Genomic DNA, 23,811 nt, shown 5'->3' with positions numbered 1-23,811 from the left:
CTGTGAAAAATAAAACTGTCTGAATTTGAAATGAAATCCGAACTGAAATTCAATCAGCCTGATATGGTAATTAATTCTGAAAAGCAACAGCTAACAATAAACGATCTTACTACTTCGACTGCGCTATAGCTGGCCCGAACAAATTTTAATGGCTTACCTGTGTCAGCGGTAACTTAATGCACCTCGTAGTGAGGAACATAAAATGTGAAACGCCGCAGCGGGTGAGCTAAACGGGAAAGAAGAAGCCTTGCGAAGCGAAATGCAGGGACGTGTAATTACTCTAAACAGATAATGCTTCAGTTTTAAGGGACTGTGTTCTACTTTTTGTGATGCAGCGATAAATATAATCAAAATATGTGAAAATTCTGAGTTAGCTACATAAATGAAAGTTATTTAAGGTTTAATAAGGTGTATCAATACAGTGATTTATACAAAAATTATCCTTTATAAAAAAGTTTCTTTGCCATGAAATTTACTGCAAATGATAAAGGAGTGGTAAAACTAACTTTAGAAGCCATGTGAACTGTTAACTCTACTTAATCTCTTCTGAACAATAAACTAACTAACCTGAACCAATAAATAAAAATTCCATGGAAAAACTTCACATTTACATCTACATGATTACACTGCGATTCAGACTAAGAGCAGCCGACCAGTTGCAAAGGATAAAGTAATCTTTACCTAGGTTTCAATAGATATAAATCTATCTTCTTCAGAAGATGGCCTGGGGACAATGAACATCGTAATATATATTAAGGTATGAAACATCAGTCAAGAATGAAGTTTAACATATATTTACAGTATATTTACAAGCTAACCTGTAATAACTGCCCCTCTTATTATATTGGTCAAACCGGCAGAGCTGTGAAAACACGATATAAAGAACATCTTTTAGGTAAAAAAGGAACGAATATTCGCAACTCTACCTTTGCTGAACACCTCTTGATAACCGGCCATACGCCTAAACAGTTAGAAGACACGGTTATCCTACATAGACAGGTCAAAGGACGGAGACTAGATCTGTGGGAAGAGCTATTTATTTTTAAACATCTAGAGCTCAAAGACGGCAATATACTGAATGATCAGTTAAACCTTGCCTGTAAACAATTTTTCGAAGGCTTTAAACCCGTACTGTTTAATATATAACATTAATGCTAGTAACCTCAGTAGTCTATTTCCTCAGGAAGCTATAATGCACTTTCAATCTTTCAGTTTACTACCGTTTATATAATGTGTTCTTCTCACGATGTATGGCTGCCACTACAGCGGCCCTCATGTAATTTTCTCTTATTCTATATTACGTAGTAACTGGATTGTAGACCAGGTCTCGTAATTTTCTTAAAAGCCATTACTGATTGTTCTGGATGTTTTGACTTATATACGTTATATGGGCTTCACTAATATGGTAATATAACTTTTATATTTTGGCTATATAGACCACTGCATGTAACTCACGGCGGAAGCGCCACCTGTCTTTTTGATGTATGTATCTACGTTATTGTTCCTATACCTCCCACAATGTCATAACGGGAGTTAAATGCTTGCCATTTTATTTATTATCACTCTATTTAAGAACGCATTTAATATTGATGTTTCAAATGTTACTTCAGTACTCCTATCGGCACATAGTTCGCGACATGAGCGCCACCTGCCCTGGCCGCTGTGCTACTACGCTGGCCGATTTTACTCAGTCGCTTAGGCGCTCTGCAACTTCTATGTACCTACTTTATTTTTCTGACAAACCCTGTTTTCAGGGCTATATTTTACATGATTAATGTAACTATGCAGGTGTTTGCCTAAACGATAAGGACATTTCACTTCATGTTGTTATAATACTGCCGTCTTCTGAAGAAGATAGATTTATATCTATTGAAACCTAGGTAAAGATTACTTTATCCTTTGCAACTGGTCGGCTGCTCTTAGTCTGATTTACGTGGAACCGTTGCTGTAGCGCAGCTATGTTTAAAGTACACTGCGATTCACAATTATTTACCTATCAGAGGGTTCACTGAATGAACTTCAAGCTATTTCTTTACCGTTCAACTCTCTAACAGAGAGCTATGATTTCTCTTATGTTACTATGCCTGATCGTTCCTCCATATTTAGGTGGGCGCCAACGAAATATTATCACAATCTGAGGAGAAAGTGGGTGATTGATATTTCATAAGAAGCTGCTGCCCAAACGGAAGACGCCTTTGGTGTAATGATAGTCACCCAACATCTGTGGCACTCTGTCCCCTATTTCGGTAAAGTACAAAATGAGCTACCATTATTTGAACTTTTTCCTGTCTTATGAGGATCCCAAAACTTACAGCAATACTGCAGAAGAGGACGTACAAGACTAGCGTAGGCAATCTCTTTAGCAGACCTGTTGTATTTTCTTAGTGTTCTGGCAATAAATCGCGGCCTCTGCTTTGCTTTACCCACAACTTTACGTATGTGATCGTTCCAGCTTAAGTTACTTGTAGTTGTAATCCCTAAGAATTTTGTTGAATTTATGGCCTTTAGATTCATGCGATTTATGGTGTAACAGAAAATTAGCGGATTCGTTTTGGTACTCATGTGGATGACTTCACACTTTTCATTATTTAGAGCGAATTGCCACTTTTCGCACCACACCGATATCTTGTCTAAATCGTTTTGAAATCCGTTTTGATCATCTGATACTTTATAAGACGTTAAATGACAGCATCATCTGCAAACACTCTAAGAATGCTACTCGGATTATCCCCTAAACTGTTTATGTAGATTACGAACAGCAGAGGTCCTATAACACTTAGTTGTGGAAGGCCAGGTATTATTTCTCTCTTACTCAATGACTCAATTACTACGAATTGTGGCCTTTTTGACAGCAAATCACGAATCTAGTCGCATAACTGATAGTCCAAAGGCACACAATTTGATTAAAAGTCACTTGCGAGGTACGGTGTCAAAAACCTTCTACAATTTTAAAGATACGGAATCACTTTGATATACCCTATTGATAGCACTCATTACCGCGTGAAAATAAACAGGTAGTTGAGTTTCACAAGATCAGTATTTTCTGAATACGTTTGTGCTGCTCGTCAATAAATCGTTTTCTTCGAGGTAACTCAATATTCGAACACAGTGTAAGTTCCAAAAGTCTACTGCATGCCGGCGTTAGCGATATGTTTACGGATCTCTGAACGAGCGATCGGTTGTATTTGACTGCTACATATGGTGTTGTAGCATCAGCACACTCTGCAAGGGACCTGGTTGGTGTACAGTCAGAACCGGTGGCCTTCCCTTTATTAAGTGATTTAAGCTACATTACTACGCTGAGGATATCTATTTCTGAGTTACTCATGTTTGCAGTTGTTTTTGATTCGGATTCTGGAAAATTTACTTCGTCTTCTTTGGTGAAGTAATTTCGGAAAATCGTATTTAGCAACTGCACATTAGCGGGCACTGTCATCAGTAATATCTTCAGTATTGTCGTGCGGTGAAGGTATTGATTGTGTCTTTACGTTGGGGTACTTTACAAACTACCGGAGTCTCTTTGAGTTTTCTGCTAGATTTCGGGACAGAGTTTTATTGTGGAAAGTATTAAACGCATCTCGCACTGAATTTCGCGCTACATATCGAGCTTTTGTATAATTGCACCAAACTTGAGGGATTTACATCCTTCTAAATTTGGCGTCCTTTTTTCGTTGCCTCTGTAACAGTGTTCTCACCTGTTTTGCGTACGATGTGGGATCAATACCATCTCTTATTGATTTATTTGGTATTTGTCTCTTAATAGCAGTCGATACTAATTCTTTGAATTTAAACCGCATCTGGTCTACGCTTACATATTCATATTGGAAGGAGTGGCGACTATCTCTTAGGAAGACCTCAATCGAATTTTTATCTGACTTCTTTAATAACTGTGTTTTGCGTTTACCATTGGTAGGTTTGGATGTTAATGTGTTCAGTCTCGCTACAACAACCTTGTAGTCGGTATTCCGTCATAATTATCCCTATTTGCTCACAATTATTTGTTGCTAAGAGACCAACTGTGTTTTCGCAACCATTTACACTTCAAGTGGACTCCTGAACTAAATGTTCTAAATAATTTTCTGAGAAAGCAATCAGAACAATTTCTAACGACGTTTTATTCCTACCTCCGGTTTTAAAGACGTATTTTCGCCAGCATTTTGAGGGTAGATTGAAGTCACCATCAACTGTACCTATATGAGTGGAGTACTTATTCTAAATGATCCAAGTTTTCTTTAAATGTTCAGTAACTATATCATCTGAGTCGGTAGAAGGAACAAATTAGTAATTGATTTCGCTTATCAAGTATAACCTTTACCCTTACTAACTCACAGGAAGTATCTACTTCGATTTCACTACAAGACAGATTACTTTCGAAAGCAACAAACACTCCATCACCAACACTATTATGTCCATCCTTTCTGAACACGGCTAGATGTTTTGCCAAAATTTCGGCTGGACAAATTTTCGGCTTTAGCCTGATGTCAGTGCCTATAAAAATTTGAACTTCAGTTTTTTTGTTTTGTTTTTGACCGTTGGCTCTTTTTGAACGTAGCTGCTATTGTTTATAACTACAGCTCCGATTTTGGTGGTGTTGAGCCACAGCCATGCAGTATGTTTTGATCGAATAAACCGCCATTTTACTGTGTATTACTGTATTTACCTTCTGTACTGTCTAGATTTCGGCTTTTATACCATTATAAAGAACAATGCTAAAAGTTCTTAGACCGCTAACATATGACATCTGTTACGGCAGTCCAGAGGATGTAAACGAGACTAACACATGCCTTTAAGATGTATCTGACAGTTACATCATAAAGGCATGTGTTAGTCTTGTTTACCTCCTTTGGACTTCTTTGGACTTCATCTAAGAACTTTTGGTATTGTACTTGACAGTTGTATAAGAGCCAAAACCTAAATATTACAGAAGATAAATTCAGTAATACAAAGTCAAATGGCGGTTCATTCATTAAAAATTATTTCTTTGTCTACTTTCCTCTGTCTGTTCTGCACCCTTCTGTTTTCACGCCCTTTCTGTAGTTTCCTGAGATGCTCTAACCTAAACAACCGCCTAGTCAGATCCATACAACCGCCGTTACCCGAGTAGCTGCTTCCTGCTTATAGTGGACTCCTGGCCTGTTTATTGGAACCCGGAAACGCACGAGCTTTTGGCGCAAATCGAGGAATTTGCTGTCTACACGGTCTGAGCCTCTGATTGAGACTCTCCAGTCGACTGTGTACCAAAGGACCACGGTTGGTTCTAGCTACGACGACACTGCACATGGCGAGCTCCACCTTCATCTCGCAGGCAAGAGTGGCAGTCTAGACGCAAGAAAACAATGTGAATCTTTTCCAATCTAAAGCGACGCATGTCGTTTGTTCCGACATGAGGCACCACCTGCAGTTGGCTGCAGCGACACACATCGTTTCTTCCCACATGAACAGCCACCTGCACTTGGCTGCACCCTATGCTCTTTACGGATTTCGTAAGCACTCTTACCACATCTGGAATGACTCCCCATGGTATATACACAGAGTGATCACTGGATTCATTCCCCAACTTGGCAACCACGTCGTTAATACCTCATTACATTGGATCTCCCTATTACCAGTAGATCCACCCTCTATGAATGCCCAGACCTTTCAGGCCGAGAGGCCTCCTCTGGAACAGGGCAAGCGATCTGATCTGGCTAACGGTCAGCCATACATAGTACACAAAACCTGTTTCGCAGACGAGTCGGAGTGGCCTTCCCTCTTTTTACTACCTGCCTCTCCCTAGAGCGACCACCCACTCGCCCACTGGAATGGGGTCAACCTCAGTGCTGGCAGTAAGCAGGGAAGTCGCATCTGTGGACTGATCAGGGGGATACGTGAGAATTGCTGGACATTTCCCAGATCTCCACGCCCCCCCCCCCCCTCTGCCTCCCCAGTGGAGCCCACTGGCAGTAAGCTCAAGCTGTGTGACGAAGTCAGCTGCCTGGAGCTGTGCGCAGGGGGTCACCACCTCAGTTTTCATCTGAACACAGCGGTCACTGTACACTACACAGTTATTAGAATGGTGGACTGTGCCTTGTAAGCACACAAACAAGTAAGAAATCGAGGAAGTAAACTAGTATACACACAGACAATTGAAAATAATTCACTCATGTTTGAAGATCGTAAATGCAATTCGCAAACAAACGGTGTACTCACTATATCTGCAACAGCAATGGCAGGCGGGCTCTCTCATCGACGGTGTAACCTTCTATTATTCAAACACATCATACCTATGCGCAACCAAGCAGTGCAACAACAACATTACCTCAGATCTTTGCTTGTCAAATTAATCTTTACCGAAACATATTCTATAATTCGTTATCCTATGTATCTTTATCTCTTTTCTCTGCAGCTAACTCAGACCGCTCAGTAGCACAGACAACAACATGACTTACAAAAGTAATTAGCTCTAACAATCAATCCAAAAATATGTTCAAATGTGTGCGAAATCTTATGGGACTTAACTGCTAAGGTCATCAGTCCCTAAGCTTACACACTACTTAACCTTAATTACCCTAAGGACAAACTCATACAGCCACGCGTGAGGGAGGACTCGAACCTCCGCCGGGACCAGCCGCTCAATCCCTGACTGCAGCGCCCTAAACTGCTCGGCTAATCCCGCTCGGCGCCACACTTTCTTCAATTGCGATATTTCGTGTTTTTTGTCTTTCAGCTTCCGACAACAGTCAATGCCAAACTGTATCCAGTCATGGTGTGGATTCATGGAGGTGCGTTTACGATGGGCTCTGGAAACTCGGAATTTTATGGACCTGAACACCTGCTGGAACACGATGTTGTGCTGGTGACAATCAATTACCGCTTGGGTGTGCTAGGTGAGGCAACTGCATTCTTCTATGTAGACGCTATGTGGTTTAGTACAACTGTTCTACTAGCCACTGACACTGTGCTCATAACACTATGTTATCACCTGTTTGTCTTGCAGGTTTCTTATCAACTGGAGATGAGGTAATCCCTGGGAACGCTGGTCTCAAAGATCAAGTGATGGCCCTCAAATGGGTCAAGAATAACATCGCCAACTTTGGAGGAGACCCACAGAATGTCACAATATTTGGGGAGAGCGCTGGCGCGATTTCCTGCCATTTGCTACAAATCTCTCCTGTAGCTAAGGGTTCGTCGTTATAACTTTCTACTTTCCTAGCTGAAATGGTCATTTCTTCATGGGTCAGCCCTTGAAAATTTCCTTAATATGCATTTCGTCATGATACGACGTGGGGCGAAGTCTTAGGCGCTTATCACTGTTCCTGGTTGTGCGTTGGTAAGATACTGGACTGCTTCTACGTCGTATGGTGGTTCGAATCCCTGTACGGCCAACCAGGTTAAGCTTTTCTACGATTTTCATTAATGGCTTAGGACAAACGTTGGGATGGTTCGTTTGATAAGATACTGCGATTTACCATCCCTTCCTTTCTTATAACCATCTCAAGCCTCGTCTGCATTGTTGACGGACGGTCCTTTTTTCAGACGCGTAGGTATCAGACTCATCGTGCTACAAACTATGTGTTGCTCGCGAGCTAAATTTTACTACTTATTGCATCACTGATTAGTCAACAAATGATCTACCGACAAATGAACATAAATTCTTGCCCAAGCTACTCTTGTAAAACGGTCTTATAAGGACTGACAATCTCTTGGCTCAAATGGTTCAAGTGGCTCTAAGCACTATGGGACTATCAGTCCCCTAGACTTAGAATTACTTAGACCTAACTAACCTAAGGACATCACACACATCCATGCCCGAGGCAGGATTCGAACCTGCGACGGTAGCAGCTGCGCGGTTCCGGACTGAAGCGCCTAGAACCGCTCGGCGACAGCGGCCGGCTGACAATCTCTCTTTGAGCCGAAAGACAAGGTCAAAAGAGTGACCACTTCAACCAGTTCCCAGCGGGACTCATCAGCAGAAGCAGAGTTCTCAAGATGTGGAACAGTTGCCGCCGAAATATTGAATGGAGTTGATTTTACGATCCGGCAGCAAACCCGAAGAGGTTTTCAAGACCTATTACGCCGGGAATGCCTGTGATGTCAACTAGTGATACAATCGCAGCAACACTAAATGAGCTAAGTGTATGTTGGTCTGACCAAAGGACATGAAAAAGTACGTTCTTGAAAGTCAAGGTACCACATCTAATTGGCACATATCTTCCAGAGGATTCTCCATCTAGACAAAATACGATAACAAAACCACACGTCACACGAAAACCAGAATGCGTCAGGTTTCCACAGTAAACCGTTCATTCGTTTTAACTAGTCCGTCTCTTCCGACAAAACCATCTCCAGTTGGTAGCTCCAAGGTCTAATGTGAGACTCTGCCGACCAATCACTTGCGCATTATACATGCTGCAACACCGATCGATGTGGCGTAGTGGTTAACACACTGGACTCGCATTCTGGAGGCCAGTGATTCAGATCAACATTCGACCATCAAGATTTAGATTTTCCATAGTTTCCCTAAATACGAAGGCTGCCTCGTGATGGCTGGATGTTGTGTGCTGTCCTTAGGTTAGTTAGGTTTAAGTAGTTTTGAGCTCTAGGGGACTGATGACCATAGATGTTAAGTCCCATAGTGCTCAGAGCCATTTTGAACCCTAAATACGAGTCCAGGCAAAGTCTGTAATGGTTCCATGTAAGGGACGCGGCTTATTTCCATCTCCTTTCGTTACTAGCCTGAGCTGGTGCTCAGTCTCTAATGACCTCGTTATTGACGGAACGTTAGGTCTAAGCTGCCTTTATTTGTTTCTAAGCCGCACACACCACTACAAAAATTTAAAAAGAAGCACTAAGCTCCATGTAAACTTTCCATACCAACATAGCATCTTTCGTATTTAGTCTGTATCAGTAACATCCGACTTCAGAACATGTAAAAGTTTCAGTTACCGCCTAGATCCAAGAGGGTCTACAGCTATCCTCTTACATCTGGGATCACAGACCGATCGACACTCGTATCTCATGACCACCAAGTATCTCGCAAATTGTTTTTCACTCCATACCTAAAAAGTGATTGACTTTAAAGTCAAACGCTGTGTTCTTGATTTGTTACCCCTTTTTCCAGCAAAGAACAAATGCTGTCTACTTGCAGGATTTTTGGAACTCTTATGTCCCACTTACGCATAATCGGTAGAAAGCTTCTGACCAGTATGTGAGCTTACGTCGACACCAGTAGCTTTCCCAATAGTCTGTCACAGGGTAAAGGTCTCTTTTGTGATGACAACATTATAGTCATTGAATGAAATAAAACTCCCTGCTGATGGTGATGAATCCCTCAAGGAGGTTCACTGTTGTTACCGCGACCAGAACGGTCACGGGGTGGCCGTGAACGAAACCGCGGCGGGACCGAACAGGAGCGCCCCGCGAACAAACAAGATGGACGAACTGGAAAGGATGGACGCGCACAACGACAGACAACTGAGCAAGACACCAAGAACAACAACACGCAAGAAGCAACGGGGTCACAAGCGAAAACCTCATGAAATCAACAATGACCACTAGTACACAGAAATAAGCAAAGTAGACACGGTGTCTGTTAGCGAGATGTCGAGAGACTCACGCGAATATCAGACTTCCTCGCTGAGTTTTTTTTTAAATTTTGTTTTCTTTATTGAATTTCGATTCCCCCCGAAGGGGGCGGGCTGGCAGCAGCTTAGTATGCCGCTCTTCTGCCTACAGTCTTTGTTTTAAAAAGGAGAAGATAACATATAATAAAAAAAATCAGGCGATAAAATCGAAGACTTAATGGGTAACATGGCGAAAAAAATCGTGGAACTTAAAAAATAGAACAAAGGGATGATGATGCTCATAAAAATACATACGAATCAGACAGGTAAAATAATAAGTAGACAATTAAAAATACACAGTGACAGTCTGGTTTCTGTTTGCAAAGGACATAAAATTCACACCCAGCATGGTTTCTGTTCGCAACACGGGAAAAGATGAAACAACCCTGAACAGTCACTGGAACACTGCGCTAAAATTAGTGATGTACATCAAAAATAGCTGATGGAACAAGATCTAAATTGAAGTTACATTTACCAAGTGAGAATAAATTCCAAAACAGCGCTTTCTAGCAAGGAATAAAATTGAACCGTAAATATTTGCTGGTGAGATTAGAGTGATTACCATACAACTTCACTGAGAAGAAAGTAAGTTTGGATGTGACTGTAGAATATTTTATTACGTACAATGAACGGTTATTTAGGCAAAGCAGAATAAGAATGCGGTAAAAATTGTAGCGCAAAGAAATAGCAAACAGCTCTGTTAACCCATATCGCGCCACACTTCGGCAGTATAACTTCATTTTTCTCTCCTGTAATCTTTACGCCGAAGCACTGAAGTGAGTAATACTAACATCTCATCTCTTTCTGAGATCAAAATACTACTCGTTAAATAAAGACGGTGACACAGTTTTTTAGTCAGACAAGTGGGGAGGTGAGGTACTCGAAATGAAAACCAAACATGATCGTTACAGTCCTATTGTCAGCGGACAGTTTTTATATAGTGTGCCCAGTGAATGGTTCTGAGAAACGGTTGAACAGTATATTATTAGCTTTTTACATTCTGAACTATCTTCATGGTATGAATATATAAACAAAACAGTATTGCACAGCAGTGATACCGAGCGAGATGGCACAGTGGTTAGCACGCTGGACTCGCATTCGGGAGGACGACGGTTCAATCCCGCGTCCGGCCATTCCGATTTAGGTTTTCCGTGATTTCCCTAAATCGCTCCAGGCAAATGCCGGGATGGTTCCTTTGAAAGGGCATGGCCGACTTCCTTCCCCATCCTTCCCTCACCCCATGAGACCGATGACCTCGCAGTTTGGTTTCTTCCCCCAAACATCCCAACCCAACAGCAGTGATAAATCGAACGAGTTCGTACAATTTTTTTTTAATTGGCAGCCCTTTTGTTCAGGGAGCGTAGAAGCAATGATCCCCCAAGGTGGTCATCCTTATCTATGTTAAACTGCTCCAAACCAATTCCGGGATGTATCCTACAACATTGCCAAACTAGGCCTGTAAGTGTGTTAAACCTTGCATGTATGAATTATGTTTTTGAGATGAAGTGATGACACTTAGCGGAAAATACAGGAACTGAGTAGGTGCTTAATAAAGTTGCAAAAGCTATAAATTCTAACTTGATTTTCAGGAAAAGGTGTCAGATACGTAACGGTAGCTTTAGTTTCTGACTATGTAACAAACAAAACAACGAAAGCAAGAGATATTCTCGTTCAACGCACTATACGAGTTTATACGTCTTGTGGAGCGTCAGATGGTCCGAGAGCTACGAGGGTTCTCCAGAAAGTAAGTTCTTATCGGTCGAAAAATGTAAACCACAGTGCAAACCAGAAACGTTTTATTTACAACAGTTAGGTACACCTTCCACCTACTTCTCTTCATAGCCGCCGCTGCAACTTCGAGTGTTCTCATAGTGTTGTATCAACTATCCAATATCCTCATCGTAGAAAGAAGCCGCCTGTGCTTTTGGCCAGTTATCTGCACTGGTCTGCAGCTCGTTGTCTGTGGAAAAGTTTTGTCTCCATAGCCAGCGGTTCTTGTGAGCAGAGATGAGACTTAGGGGGAGCCAATTACGGACTGTATTGTGGGTGATCAAACACTTCTCATCGGAAACGCTGCAGGAGCATCTTCATTGCCCCTGCAGTGTGCGGCCGAGAATTGGCATGAAGAAGGAACTGCTCGACAGTTGTGTCATGTCGATTTGCATGAAACAGGCGAAACCTGTAACCAGGCCCTCATACTTGGCGGCAGACGCTATTCCCTACCCATCTTTACGTGGTCACTGTCCACTCAGAACTGAAAAGAGTGAAGCGACATGATCGACGAGCACACTAGAGACACTGCCCAACACATCTGTGCAAAGAGTTATCGGATTTTCCCAGTGGTTTCCATTTCGCGACTGATAGGAACTTTCTTTCTGGACGACCCTGGTATTATGGTAGTATCATTCGCTTTCCCGAAACTTAGCCATGTTTGTAGACCGAACCTGTGTTTCTCGTCGAATGGGCGACTGCTCACATGCTGAAAACGTTGGACTGCGTTGTCATTGGCAAAACTAACTGCTTACACAATTTTTGTGGTCGCTGTACATACCAACTCCAGTTAAATTACATTTTACTAAGTCTGAATAAGAACCATGTAGGATACGGATACTCTTCATTGGCACCATCACGAACACGTATTTGCTTATGTTACGTATAACATATTCACCAATCTCTGAGTACTCGATGTTACCCACGTACACATTCATTTCAGTTCTATTAATCAATATTCTCCTTCCCCTCCCTTCTCTGTCCATCTCCTACTCGCCCTTCCCTCTGCCCAAGTCCCCCATCCCCCCAAATCCCTGTCCATCCCTTCACGCCCCTCTGTCCATCTGCTACTCCCCCCCTCCATCTCCTTCTTATCCCTAACTATGTCCATATCCTCTTCTCCCGTCTCCCTGTACATCTTCTTCTCTTCCGTTTATCTTTCCTTCTCGCCCTGTGCCGTACTATGATATAATTTCGTAAGTATATTCAGCGGCGTATGTGGGTACTGCCTGCTAAATATCTTCCGAATAGATTTAGTATCAAAGAAATAATAAACTCAAACGTCATGCACGATGCGATAGTTTTTTCTCGCATATCGCAAGGAAACCCTTGAGTGTGAAGTCGTAAAAGGCCAATGATGTTCATGGCATTAACGCCCCACGTAATACCGGCTGCAGACATAATACCGGTTGCTAACGGCACGGGGAGAGAGACTGGAAGTATCCAATGGTGAGCGCAAAATGAGGCTACCGACAGTACTACAGTGCTAGTGGTGTTGATAAAAACCAGACTAATGGCAACGATAAACAAAGCAAACATTGCATTATATCTACAACAACAGTTACCGAAGTTGCCATTTCGTCAGAAAGGAACGCAAGGAATTTCGCAGAGTGAGAAAGAATTGGCAAGTGAAATATTAGCTTTTTTGCATGAAGAGTTATTGTAATTGTGGTGTCGTATAAGCTCGACTGTGCAGACAATTTACGTTGCGAGGGCAAAGATGACAACGAGCGAAAGTGATACTGACACTGGTGGCTAGCCATGTAGTTCATTACTCTTGCCGGGCATGGGGCCTTAAATCCCGTCTGCAGTGAATTCGGTTTCGAATAAATCCGCAGCAAGATAACCGTGTAGTGCATCAGAAAACTAGGGATACTGAAGAGAGAACAAGGCCCACATGTTACAAAAACTTGTGTTTGTGCGTTTCAAAGATGAGCGACAGTTTACAGAATGTACATGAAAATGGCCTACAAGTTACGCATATCAAATTGCGCGGCATAAATTACAGTGGTTTCGAGAGAAGCAGTGGATGACTGCATAACTTCAAGCAGTGCTCTGGAATTCGAAGACGTAAGCTAACGAAATTTCAACAAATCGTCAAGTTGACGATGCACAGCAAACTGCGGAATCAGCACGAAAATGTGTGGGGGAGATAAACGAACCGTTCAGTAAGGAATTATTTTCGACTCCGATCGGTGGGTATATGAAAACGAAATGTATGTGAAACTAAACATGGAATCCTGGAAATTAGAGGTACCAAGAGAGTTGTATCAAGAAGCCAATCGTATGCAATTATGCTGACCTTTAATCTCAGAATGGTAAGTCGGCTAGAAAGTTATTTCTTGCGCAATGAGAAGCTAGCGATGCTCTATTCCCTACGATTCATTCTTGCATGTGTGATCTTGCGAGGGCTATAGCGAATATTCACGCCACAGAAAGCGTGCGGTCCGCAGCTCGTGGTCGTGCGGTAGCGTTCTCGCTTCCCGCGCACGGGTTCCCGGGTTCGATTACCGGCGGGGTCAGGGATTTTCTCTGCCTCGTGATGACTGGGTGTTGTGTGATGTCCTTAGGTTAGTAAGGTTTAAGTAGTTCTAAGTCCTAGGGGACTGATGACCATAGATGTTGAGTCCCATAGTGCTCAGAGCCATTTGAACCACTTGAAAGCGTGCGAAAATGGGCGTAAGAGAATTACAACTGTGGTGTGAGCACTGCTTTTGCGCAGTAGCTGGTCAAAATAGCTTGACTTTGCTTGATATCTGGTCTGCGTGTAAAATACATACCTCTTCAGATTATCCCTTCTGAAAAGACCATGACATTGCAGTCCATACCATCTGGAACCACTGGTCAAACTCTGATGTTGGTTTTTCTGTGCTTATAAAACTTATTATGGCACTATTTGCAGCTAGTCAGTTTCACGATAAGCCAATGGCCGAGTTTGTGGAGTGCAATACATACGCCAAATAGACGGTTGATTTCTGCAACTCTCGGACGCTCCTGATGCACATAGTGAGTTATTAGCAGTCAATATCTGTCCTGTCATAATTGCTAACACAGCACTTTCAAATGAGCCTTTATACAATCTGAACATGCGACCTCGCTCTGAAGGAGGTTCCTTGTTTATGTAACGTTATATCTCCTACACTACGTCCCATTCGGTGGTATAATTTTGCACACAAATTCAGTGCTATATGCGAATACAGTCTCCATTGACGATAAATGTGTGTGTGCACGTGCAAGGGGGGGGGGGGGGGTCTGTCAGCCAGAAGAAGTTTTGTAGAAGTCTGAGATTGTTAGTAAAATTTGTTCAAGTCAGTTAAGTGCTCTAGTTCTCAAGCACGGGATGAATAAACTCTGGGTATGCGCGCGGCATGGCATGCATTTCTTTTCACGCCGATACTAACCTCCTTGACAGTTATTGTGTTGTCACTCGCACAGCGATGCTTCCCATACAGTAAGTGACGTGTGTACCAACTTCAGTTGAAACTGGTCTAGTGGTTTCTTAGGTAATGTGGAACATACGTACTCATAATTTTTATAATATGTTTAAATAACTTTATTCGTTATTCAATATTAATTAAATATAGCCTATACAGTGTCCATATCTAAGCTGAAATTACCGGTGAAAACCCCATAAAATCCATCCTGTGATTCTGGAGATTAGCGTGTTCATACAGACGCACAGACTGAAAAAGTTTTAGTAAAACATCAAATCACGGTATCTTTTCTCTGATCCAGTTTTGACGAACTGAAGCCTATATGGTACACAAAGATACTCTCGGTTACTAGCTAAGACCTCATGAACATTCGTCTTGTAGCTTTGGAGATTAGTGTGATCATAGATAGACAGGTACGACTGTTTTACAGATTTGTTGTTAGTATTGATATAGATCTGGCAGACAGTATGAAGATACAACGTGAAAAGCTTGTAGAGGTATTGCAGGATACGTTGTACTGAGAAATATCTGTTAAGAAAAAACATTTGATACAGTGTTCCCTTTCCAATTTAATTAGCACTGAAGTAAGCCAATCACTTCATTGCGCGTACAAATCCAAGCGTCCTGTGAGAGAAAGGGACACCACAGGTGTTATTCATTTGGTTTCTTAATTTAAAGTTATCACTTCTGAAAAAGGCACATGTTAACTGGTAATGAACATTGAACAAGTTGTAACTCGCGAGATCGCAGATGTCTGTGCGTTACCCCGTTTTACTGGGTGCAACTGCTTAAATTGGCGCGCACGATGACCCGATTGGGTAATTCCAACGCTAAGCAGCTCTGAAATGTCGGAACGTATCGAATTCTTTCCTTAAAAATTATTTCTGAGGACAACCTCCCTGAAACACCCTTACAAGCTCTTCAGACTCTTTCTGTCTAAAGTGTATATTACTGAGGTCGGTCTCGAAAAGGTGGAAGGTAAGGAGATAACTTCCCTTCATGGACGAAGTCATAAAAGACGGTACACAAGGACCTGGAGCGAAATTAGTCACATACGTTTCAACGAACCACTCTGGTATTTGTGTTCAGTGATTTACAGGATCATAGAAGACCTAACTCTGGATTGCTCAGCGGGGACTAAACTTCCGTCCTCCCGGAATGCGAATCTGGAGTCTTACCATGGTTCTGCGTCTCTTGATGTCAGTCCAGCTATGTACCTAGGAAAGAATGTTGACACCAGCATGTGTTTCACTCTCTAGTTCCACTTTTAAACATGTAGAGAAATATTCTTCGGAGCCCCCACGACAATACGTCACGTATGTATGGTAGTGCAGGTTTGATACGACGTTTATAAGTTTTAAATTTTTCTACTTACGGAAAGAGTCTGACGTCAACTGGCGCGTTTCACATGTGTTACGATAATCATAGGACTCCAAAAGCCCATTTCCCAGACATTGGATCACCATATCTGTTCTCGACAGTGAAGAAAGCAATCTCATGTGACTACCAATTCCAACGAAAGGAGGTCTGTATCAATATCCTAATGCAATTAGTTGCAATTTCCCGTTGTATTAATTAAATATCGTAGAAATTTTAAATAAAACATTTAACTTCTAAAATTATCTATACCAATTCATACAATTCCCCCAAACACTTGCTTCAATTGTAAACAAAGTCAAAGCTAACAGCCACGCATCAATAGTTGGATTCATACATGCTGCGTTTTGTACATACAGGAAGGACCTTCAATCTAATTAATACCCCTTATATATCACAGAAACGATAAATTAAATGCCGTCTTCTTTTAATTCTCCGTACACGAATTTGATTTCAAAACAAGAACTTTCATGGAACTTAATAGAGTTTCACGTTATTTCCAAGCAGCTAAAATCTAAAAACATTTCACCTAATAAAGACCTAAGTATTCATTTTTATCTGAAATGACATTGGAATCATTCAAGAAATTTTATGAACTGTCTGACCGTTGTCTATACTTCCTGTACCACTGCGGCAAGTAGTAATGAGTAATTGTCGTAAAGTTAGTCTATGGTGTCCACACTCCATAAACAAGTTGTTGTCAATCTGACTGTCTTCTAAACGACTAAAAACCGTAACGAAGTGAACTCGAAGCAATATTATTCCAATAATTTTGAGTCTTGTATGAAACGAAGACACTGCCAGATGAAACAGGGCCATCTTGTAGCAAGCTTGATGATACGCGTCGAGTCATTCTTAATGTGCGCATAGTCGGAAAACGGCACTTCCGCACATGTTCCGCGACTCAGAAGTAGAGGTCGATTGTGTCCCGCTTGGAGCTGCAGGGTTGGAGGTTCAGGCGACCTCGTATAAAGCTCGTAGAGTTTTTTACGTCTAAGAACTCTCCCGTGATTACAGTAGTACTTTCTCTCAAGACCCGCCATGCCAGGTATCCAAACTTTCAATCTGCTAGATTGTTTTCTTTTGTGTTCAAAGTGGCTGACAGAACATATCTTGGAGAATGAATGTTCATTCTGTAACGAGATGTGTCCGAAACGACCTGACAGACTAAAACTACACTCCTGGAAATTGAAATAAGAACACCGTGAATTCATTGTCCCAGGAAGGGGAAACTTTATTGACACATTCCTGGGGTCAGATACATCACATGATCACACTGACAGAACCACAGGCACATAGACACAGGCAACAGAGCATGCACAATGTCGGCACTAGTACAGTGTATATCCGCCTTTCACAGCAATGCAGGCTGCTATTCTCCCATGGAGACGATCGTAGAGATGCTGGATGTAGTCCTGTGGAACGGCTTGCCATGCCATTTCCACCTGGCGCCTCAGTTGGACCAGCGTTCGTGCTGGACGTGTAGACCGCGTGAGACGACGCTTCATCCAGTCCCAAACATGCTCAATGGGGGACAGATCCGGAGATCTTGCTGGCCAGGGTAGTTGACTTACACCTTCTAGAGCACGTTGGGTGGCACGGGATACATGCGGACGTGCATTGTCCTGTTGGAACAGCAAGTTCCCTTGCCGGTCTAGGAATGGTAGAACGATGGGTTCGATGACGGTTTGGATGTACCGTGCACTATTCAGTGTCCCCTCGACGATCACCAGTGGTGTACGGCCAGTGTAGGAGATCGCTCCCCACACCATGATGCCGGGTGTTGGCCCTGTGTGCCTCGGTCGTATGCAGTCCTGATTGTAGCGCTCACCTGCACGGCGCCAAACACGCATACGACCATCATTGGCACCAAGGCAGAAGCGACTCTCATCGCTGAAGACGACACGTCTCCATTCGTCCCTCCATTCACGCCTGTCGCGACACCACTGGAGGCGGGCTGCACGATGTTGGGGCGTGAGTGGAAGACGGCCTAACGGTGTGCGGGACCGTAGCCCAGCTTCATGGAGACGGTTGCGAATGGTCCTCGCCGATACCCCAGGAGCAACAGTGTCCCTAATTTGCTGGGAAGTGGCGGTGCGGTCCCCTACGGCACTGCGTAGGATCCTACGGTCTTGGCGTGCATCCGTGCGTCGCTGCGGTCCGGTCCCAGGTCGACGGGCACGTGCACCTTCCGCCGACCACTGGCGACAACATCGACGTACTGTGGAGACCTCACGCCCCACGTGTTGAGCAATTCGGCGGTACGTCCACACGGCCTCCCGCATGCCCACTATACGCCCTCGCTCAAAGTCCGTCAACTGCACATACGGTTCACGTCCACGCTGTCGCGGCATGCTACCAGTGTTAAAGACTGCGATGGAGCTACGTATGCCACGGCAAACTGGCTGACACTGACGGCGGCGGTGCACAAATGCTGCGCAGCAAGCGCCATTCGACGGCCAACACCGCGGTTCCTGGTGTGTCCGCTGTGCCGTGCGTGTGATCATTGCTTGTACAGCCCTCTCGCAGTGTCCGGAGCAAGTATGGTGGGTCTGACACACCGGTGTCAATGTGTTCTTTTTTCCATTTCCAGGAGTGTATGTGCCTGACTAGAACTCGAACCAGAAACGCTTGTCTTTCGCCGGCAAACACCCTACTAACTTAGCCGTGTGCGGTACTATATGTCAAGTAAACTATATGTTTGCAAGCGATGCGAAATGAACAACCTCAATAATCTCTAGCAGATGATCAACTGATCCTAATATTACTTTCACGAGAATGTCTCGCGGACTTTAAACATACTTCAATGAATAGTTGTTCAGTAGCGTAATCTTTTGTTTATTTTTTTTGTTTTTATTTTTTATTTTTTATTTTATTTTATTTTATTTTATTTTTGCAGGTCTATTCCACAAGGTTATCTGCCAAAGCGGCGTGGCGTCTTTGGAGCTGGTGTCGGCTCCTATTAAGGACAGGACGTTTCGCCTGGCGCAGTCCCTCGGCTTCACGGGAGACAGTTCAGAGGAACTACTGGCCTTCATGAGAGACCAGCCAGCGCAGAAGCTCGTCGAGAACGTACTAAACGGCCTGACCAAAGAGGTGGGGTAAATGTGTCCAAAATTCCTGAGGTGTTTCTACGAATGAAACAATACTTTTGTACTCCGCACTACTGTGGACTGTCTCTGTCGATTAGGAAAAGCAGAGAATGCAGTCGCTGATACCTTTTCCGCCAACCATAGAACCGGACAGCGTGAAGGACGCTATCATCACACAAGATCCCATGGAAATCCTGAAGAGCGGCAAGTTCAACAAAGTGCCTACCATCATAGGTGTCTGCTCTCGCGAAGGAATAGTGTTCATTCGAGGTAGGTACACACGAAACAGCCGAGAGAACTACTGAATATATAGACTATAACTTAGTATCTGAAAAATGACCTGTTCTAACGATAAATGACTGAAGATTTATCTTTATAATATTCGAAAATGTAGCATTGCATTTGTTTATAAATAGTCATTGGTATTCGTCTCTTCTTATTGATACTGTTGACAGACGCAGTTTTCTCTCTCACGTCTACTATTCATTACATGTCTTAAAAAAGAAGGGAAAATCTACTTTCACTGTATGATTGTTGAAATATTTTTCTCCCTCGCCATAACACTCTAATGCAGTCTACGTTTCTCAAGTATTTGGGAAAACGAAGAAACTCATAATCAAACCTGTTCATAACACTGTGCAAGAATAAAGAATAGCATTGCACTGCAATTATAGTATTTTCCGAAAATTATTTTCAGTACCATATGGATCCAAACATGATCTCTTACACGTCTGTCTAGTACAACAAACCTGTCGCTGCTAGATTAATTATAGCTATTACACGAAAAGTGAGACGATATTTTTAGTTTATAAGTGCAAAAAGAAGATGACTGAATTTATCTTCATTATCACACGGATCTAAACATGATCCCTTAGACGTCAATCTAGTAAAACAAATCTGTCACCCGCTTGATTAACTATTGTTATTACACGAAAAGTGGGAAGATATTTTTAGTTGATGAGAGCGAAAAGATGACTGAAAACGAATTGAACAGCCACTAGCAGAGCTGCAGCTGTGGGAGGAATTAATCGAAAATTTTTATCAGGCAAGTTTACATAGTTTGTCGAAAGCCTGCAACAGTGAAGGCCAGCAAGCGAATGGAAAAAGGTGCAGGGCACTACAATCACTAACATGGATCTGAGAACAGGTGCTGTTTGCCGTCAATATGTTGTACACCACTGTTCATTATATTTAACAGCACGAGGAACAACAAATACAGAAATTTTACTTATTTCGCAGACACAGTATGCCAGGAGGAATATGTTTAAATCCATAGCTGATCTGATGATATACAGGACGCAAAACTTATTACACATTGGTGCTATCTCTGGCAGCAGTAAAGGCTCTAACACTATTGGACGTCGAGTCGAACTGCACTGGGATGACACAATTACGTTGTTCCATTCTTGTTCATCTCTATGCTAGTCGATCAATCGTAGTGACTGTCGATATTGGCGTACCAATCTCTCAGCAACACACAACCAGATGTCTTCAGTGGGTGAGAGATCACAAGAAAGTGCTGGCAAGGCAACAATCGAACAACTTAACGTCAAGCTAGATCAGGACAACTGCATTTATATGTCATGTAGCCTTGCGACGACACGGAGATCTTGAAGATGGAGCACAACCACTGGCTTTAACGTGCCAGAAATGTAATAGCTATTATCTACTTATCGGCTTTGGGACCAGAGGTCATGGGGCTGTGCCGGTCTCGTATGACGATGGCGAATGAAATCTGGAACGTATTTTATTCTCGGAGCCTCACCATGAGGTTACGTCCTTCGCGATGCTGTACGCAAAATAACGACTCGCCTTATAAACTTTCCTCATATAGAGAGTATAGTCTGTTGTCATAATGAACACCGAAACTACGAAACTGCTAGCGCTAGCCTAATTTGCGTGATTCCATTTATGTAACCGTTGCATTTTCATAGAATAGTCCCACTAAATGGAGCTCTTCCAATCACCTCCCTCATAGTGAAAGAAATTGAATTATCATGTGGTTAGGGCCCGCTATCGAGTAGACTGGTCGCCTGGTGCAAGTTTTTTTTTAGGTGACGCTACTTTGGTGACTTGCGCGTCGATGGGAATGATATGATGATGATGAGGACCACACAACATCCAGTCCGTAAGTGGGGAAATCTCCCACCGAGCCGGGAATCGAACCCGCGCCCCTGCGCAAGGCACTCCGTCGCGCTGACCAATCAGTTATGGAGGCGGACCCTGATAGTGTTTTTACGTGATTATTTTGAACAACAAATCTTTTCCTGGAAAAACATAACACTTTTCATTAACATTTTTTTCTGAAATTAATACAAAACTTATTACTTCAAATGACTTTGCTTCTTAGCATTGCTCCTCAGTACTTACACTAAGTGATATGCTCTAGCAGTTCACCACTAACTAATCGAGTACTATTGATTTTTTTTCTCTTTGTTATGGCATTGTCACCAATCGTCAAACGTAAATTTAGCCCAGGTCTTCATACATTTTCTTCCCTCACTACAGACGAAAGCAGTGTCTGCAAAGTATCTTGATGTATTGCAGACCATATACGATAAATCGTTTGTACTACGTTAGACGCTTATTTCAGCGTACTAGTATAATCTTGTTGCTAGTAAATTTAAAAAATTACATTTCACGTAGTATTAGTGAAAGAACTAGTGAACATTGACGATAATTTTGATGCTACAGGTATTACCTTCAGTGACCACTGCCGTTTCCACTGTACGATTCGTTGTGTTCACAATGAATGTTACCATGTAGTGTCCTTAGATGATATGTTACTGTACCATTCACTGGCATTACACCTAATGGATATGCTTTCTCCTGAACTAAACATGAAAAGTATTTTTTGCGAAATTAGTATTTGCTTTATGTCAAATTCACCAATTCCGATATGTTTTCTGGATTTAACAACACCACTTTCTCTATCTGAAAATTCTAACTGATGCAGTCTAAATATAAAAATTCCAGTATTTCAAGATAGGAAAACCCTATTATCTCTTTGAAAACAACTCATTTGTTCTGTATTTTAGACCACAAACTGAGACATTCTGTAATCCGGTCAGTCACAACCAATGTTACTGCAGCTGGAGATTTTCTTGAAGTATTGCTTATAATTTCAAGCAAATAAATACGAAAAATTGGAATTATAAGTCTGTTACTGTTTCTTAAGAGGCTCTTGATTAAACAAAAACTTTACGGACTACAAAAGCGTAGGTTTTCGCAGCCGGCGTCCTTATCAGTAAAGTCTTACTTGGTGTGTAACCCTGCCAACATCTGATATAAATACCGACCTTCTGAGTCAGGTAACTTGAAGGGTTACCCTGATGAAAACTGAAAGCAATGGCTGCCATAACGTCGGCAGTTTTATCACAACATGACGGTATCGTATATTTACAATAATTTCATTTAATAAAATATATTCATTACGACCTGATCTGTTAGCTGTTTGTTTAAATGCTCTGTGAACAATGTTTTACACTTCAGTGGTGCTTCATTAACTGAGCTGTCCCCACATTCCTGGCATTTTCATTCACACGGAGGCTTTTAACTTTCACTTTTTCTCATCACTTTTGATATCACGTTGATGTCCACCAATTTTTTTTAGTTGACATATTCAGTGAAATATTTCATAGAACCCTCTTATTTTGCAATTGTTTAAGGAAACTTTTATAGAGACTGGCAGTACATTTTTGCAACAGAAAGTTCAGCTGTTAGAAATATGTATTCCGTAGCATCATGGTGATAATTACTCTTTCGTAACTTCTGTTTAATCTTAGTTAAGGGGACATATATTCCATGCTTATCCCTTGGATATAAATCAACAGAAGCAATTTGTTAAACGAAATACAATATACAAACACAACACTATTCTGTCATCTGGTTTTCGAGAAAACATGAGTCATTGATTCAGATACTTTTACCTTCTCAGCTGTTACGTCTGAGAAAATACCTTACCTCGTCGGCACTTGGACTGAAGATTCTTGAGTACTGAAGTTTCTACTAGCATTAAATTATTCTTCTACGCATGTAGATCGTGAATATCAGCATAACTCAGATCAAAATATTTTTAAGTTACATGCCTTTCCTAAGTCACTTATTTTTATATTTTGTAGTTAATCTTGTAGCTTAAAGCTTCTTGTGTTGGTCATTAGAGAATGAAAGCAGTAGCGGAATAATATACATCCGAGACACGTATTCCTGCTTGTTCATGCAGGTAGCTGAAGTTGGTTTACATCTGCAGAACCTTCAGCTTAATGTTTCAATATTACTATCCCTTGTGTAACTTTTCTGCACTGTAATGTCCTCTTTTGAAATGGAACCAAAGGCTACGGATGTGCAATATACGTGCAAGTGCGATACAGACTAAGTGAACTGCACCAATAAATCAGAAACAGATTCACCCAACAAAAAGAAGATCGGACAAAAGTGCTTCGAGACCAAAAGAAGCAAAACGTGTCTCGATAAATATAAAACCATTGAATTTGTTCCTAGCGATGATACTTTTACGTTGGAAGATTACAGTTAATT

General features: G+C 42.0%; 1 protein-coding gene across 1 annotated transcript in view; it reads left to right on the top strand.

The window, feature by feature from the left end:
* The window catches only part of LOC124595087 (juvenile hormone esterase-like), a 63,490-nt gene that overhangs the window by 18,479 nt on the left and 21,200 nt on the right, over positions 1–23,811 (top strand). Inside the window, exons 3-6 of the mRNA XM_047133677.1 lie at positions 6,707–6,866; positions 6,977–7,162; positions 19,083–19,279; positions 19,374–19,545. Of these exons, the coding sequence (XP_046989633.1) occupies positions 6,707–6,866; positions 6,977–7,162; positions 19,083–19,279; positions 19,374–19,545 (715 nt within the window). The remainder of the gene's footprint in view (positions 1–6,706; positions 6,867–6,976; positions 7,163–19,082; positions 19,280–19,373; positions 19,546–23,811) is intronic.

The sequence above is a fragment of the Schistocerca americana genome, chromosome 2, assembly GCF_021461395.2.
Source record: "Schistocerca americana isolate TAMUIC-IGC-003095 chromosome 2, iqSchAmer2.1, whole genome shotgun sequence".
Lineage (NCBI taxonomy): Eukaryota > Metazoa > Arthropoda > Insecta > Orthoptera > Acrididae > Schistocerca > Schistocerca americana.
The sequence above is the reverse complement of the archived record's forward strand: the minus strand, read 5'-3'. Positions and strand labels throughout refer to the sequence as shown.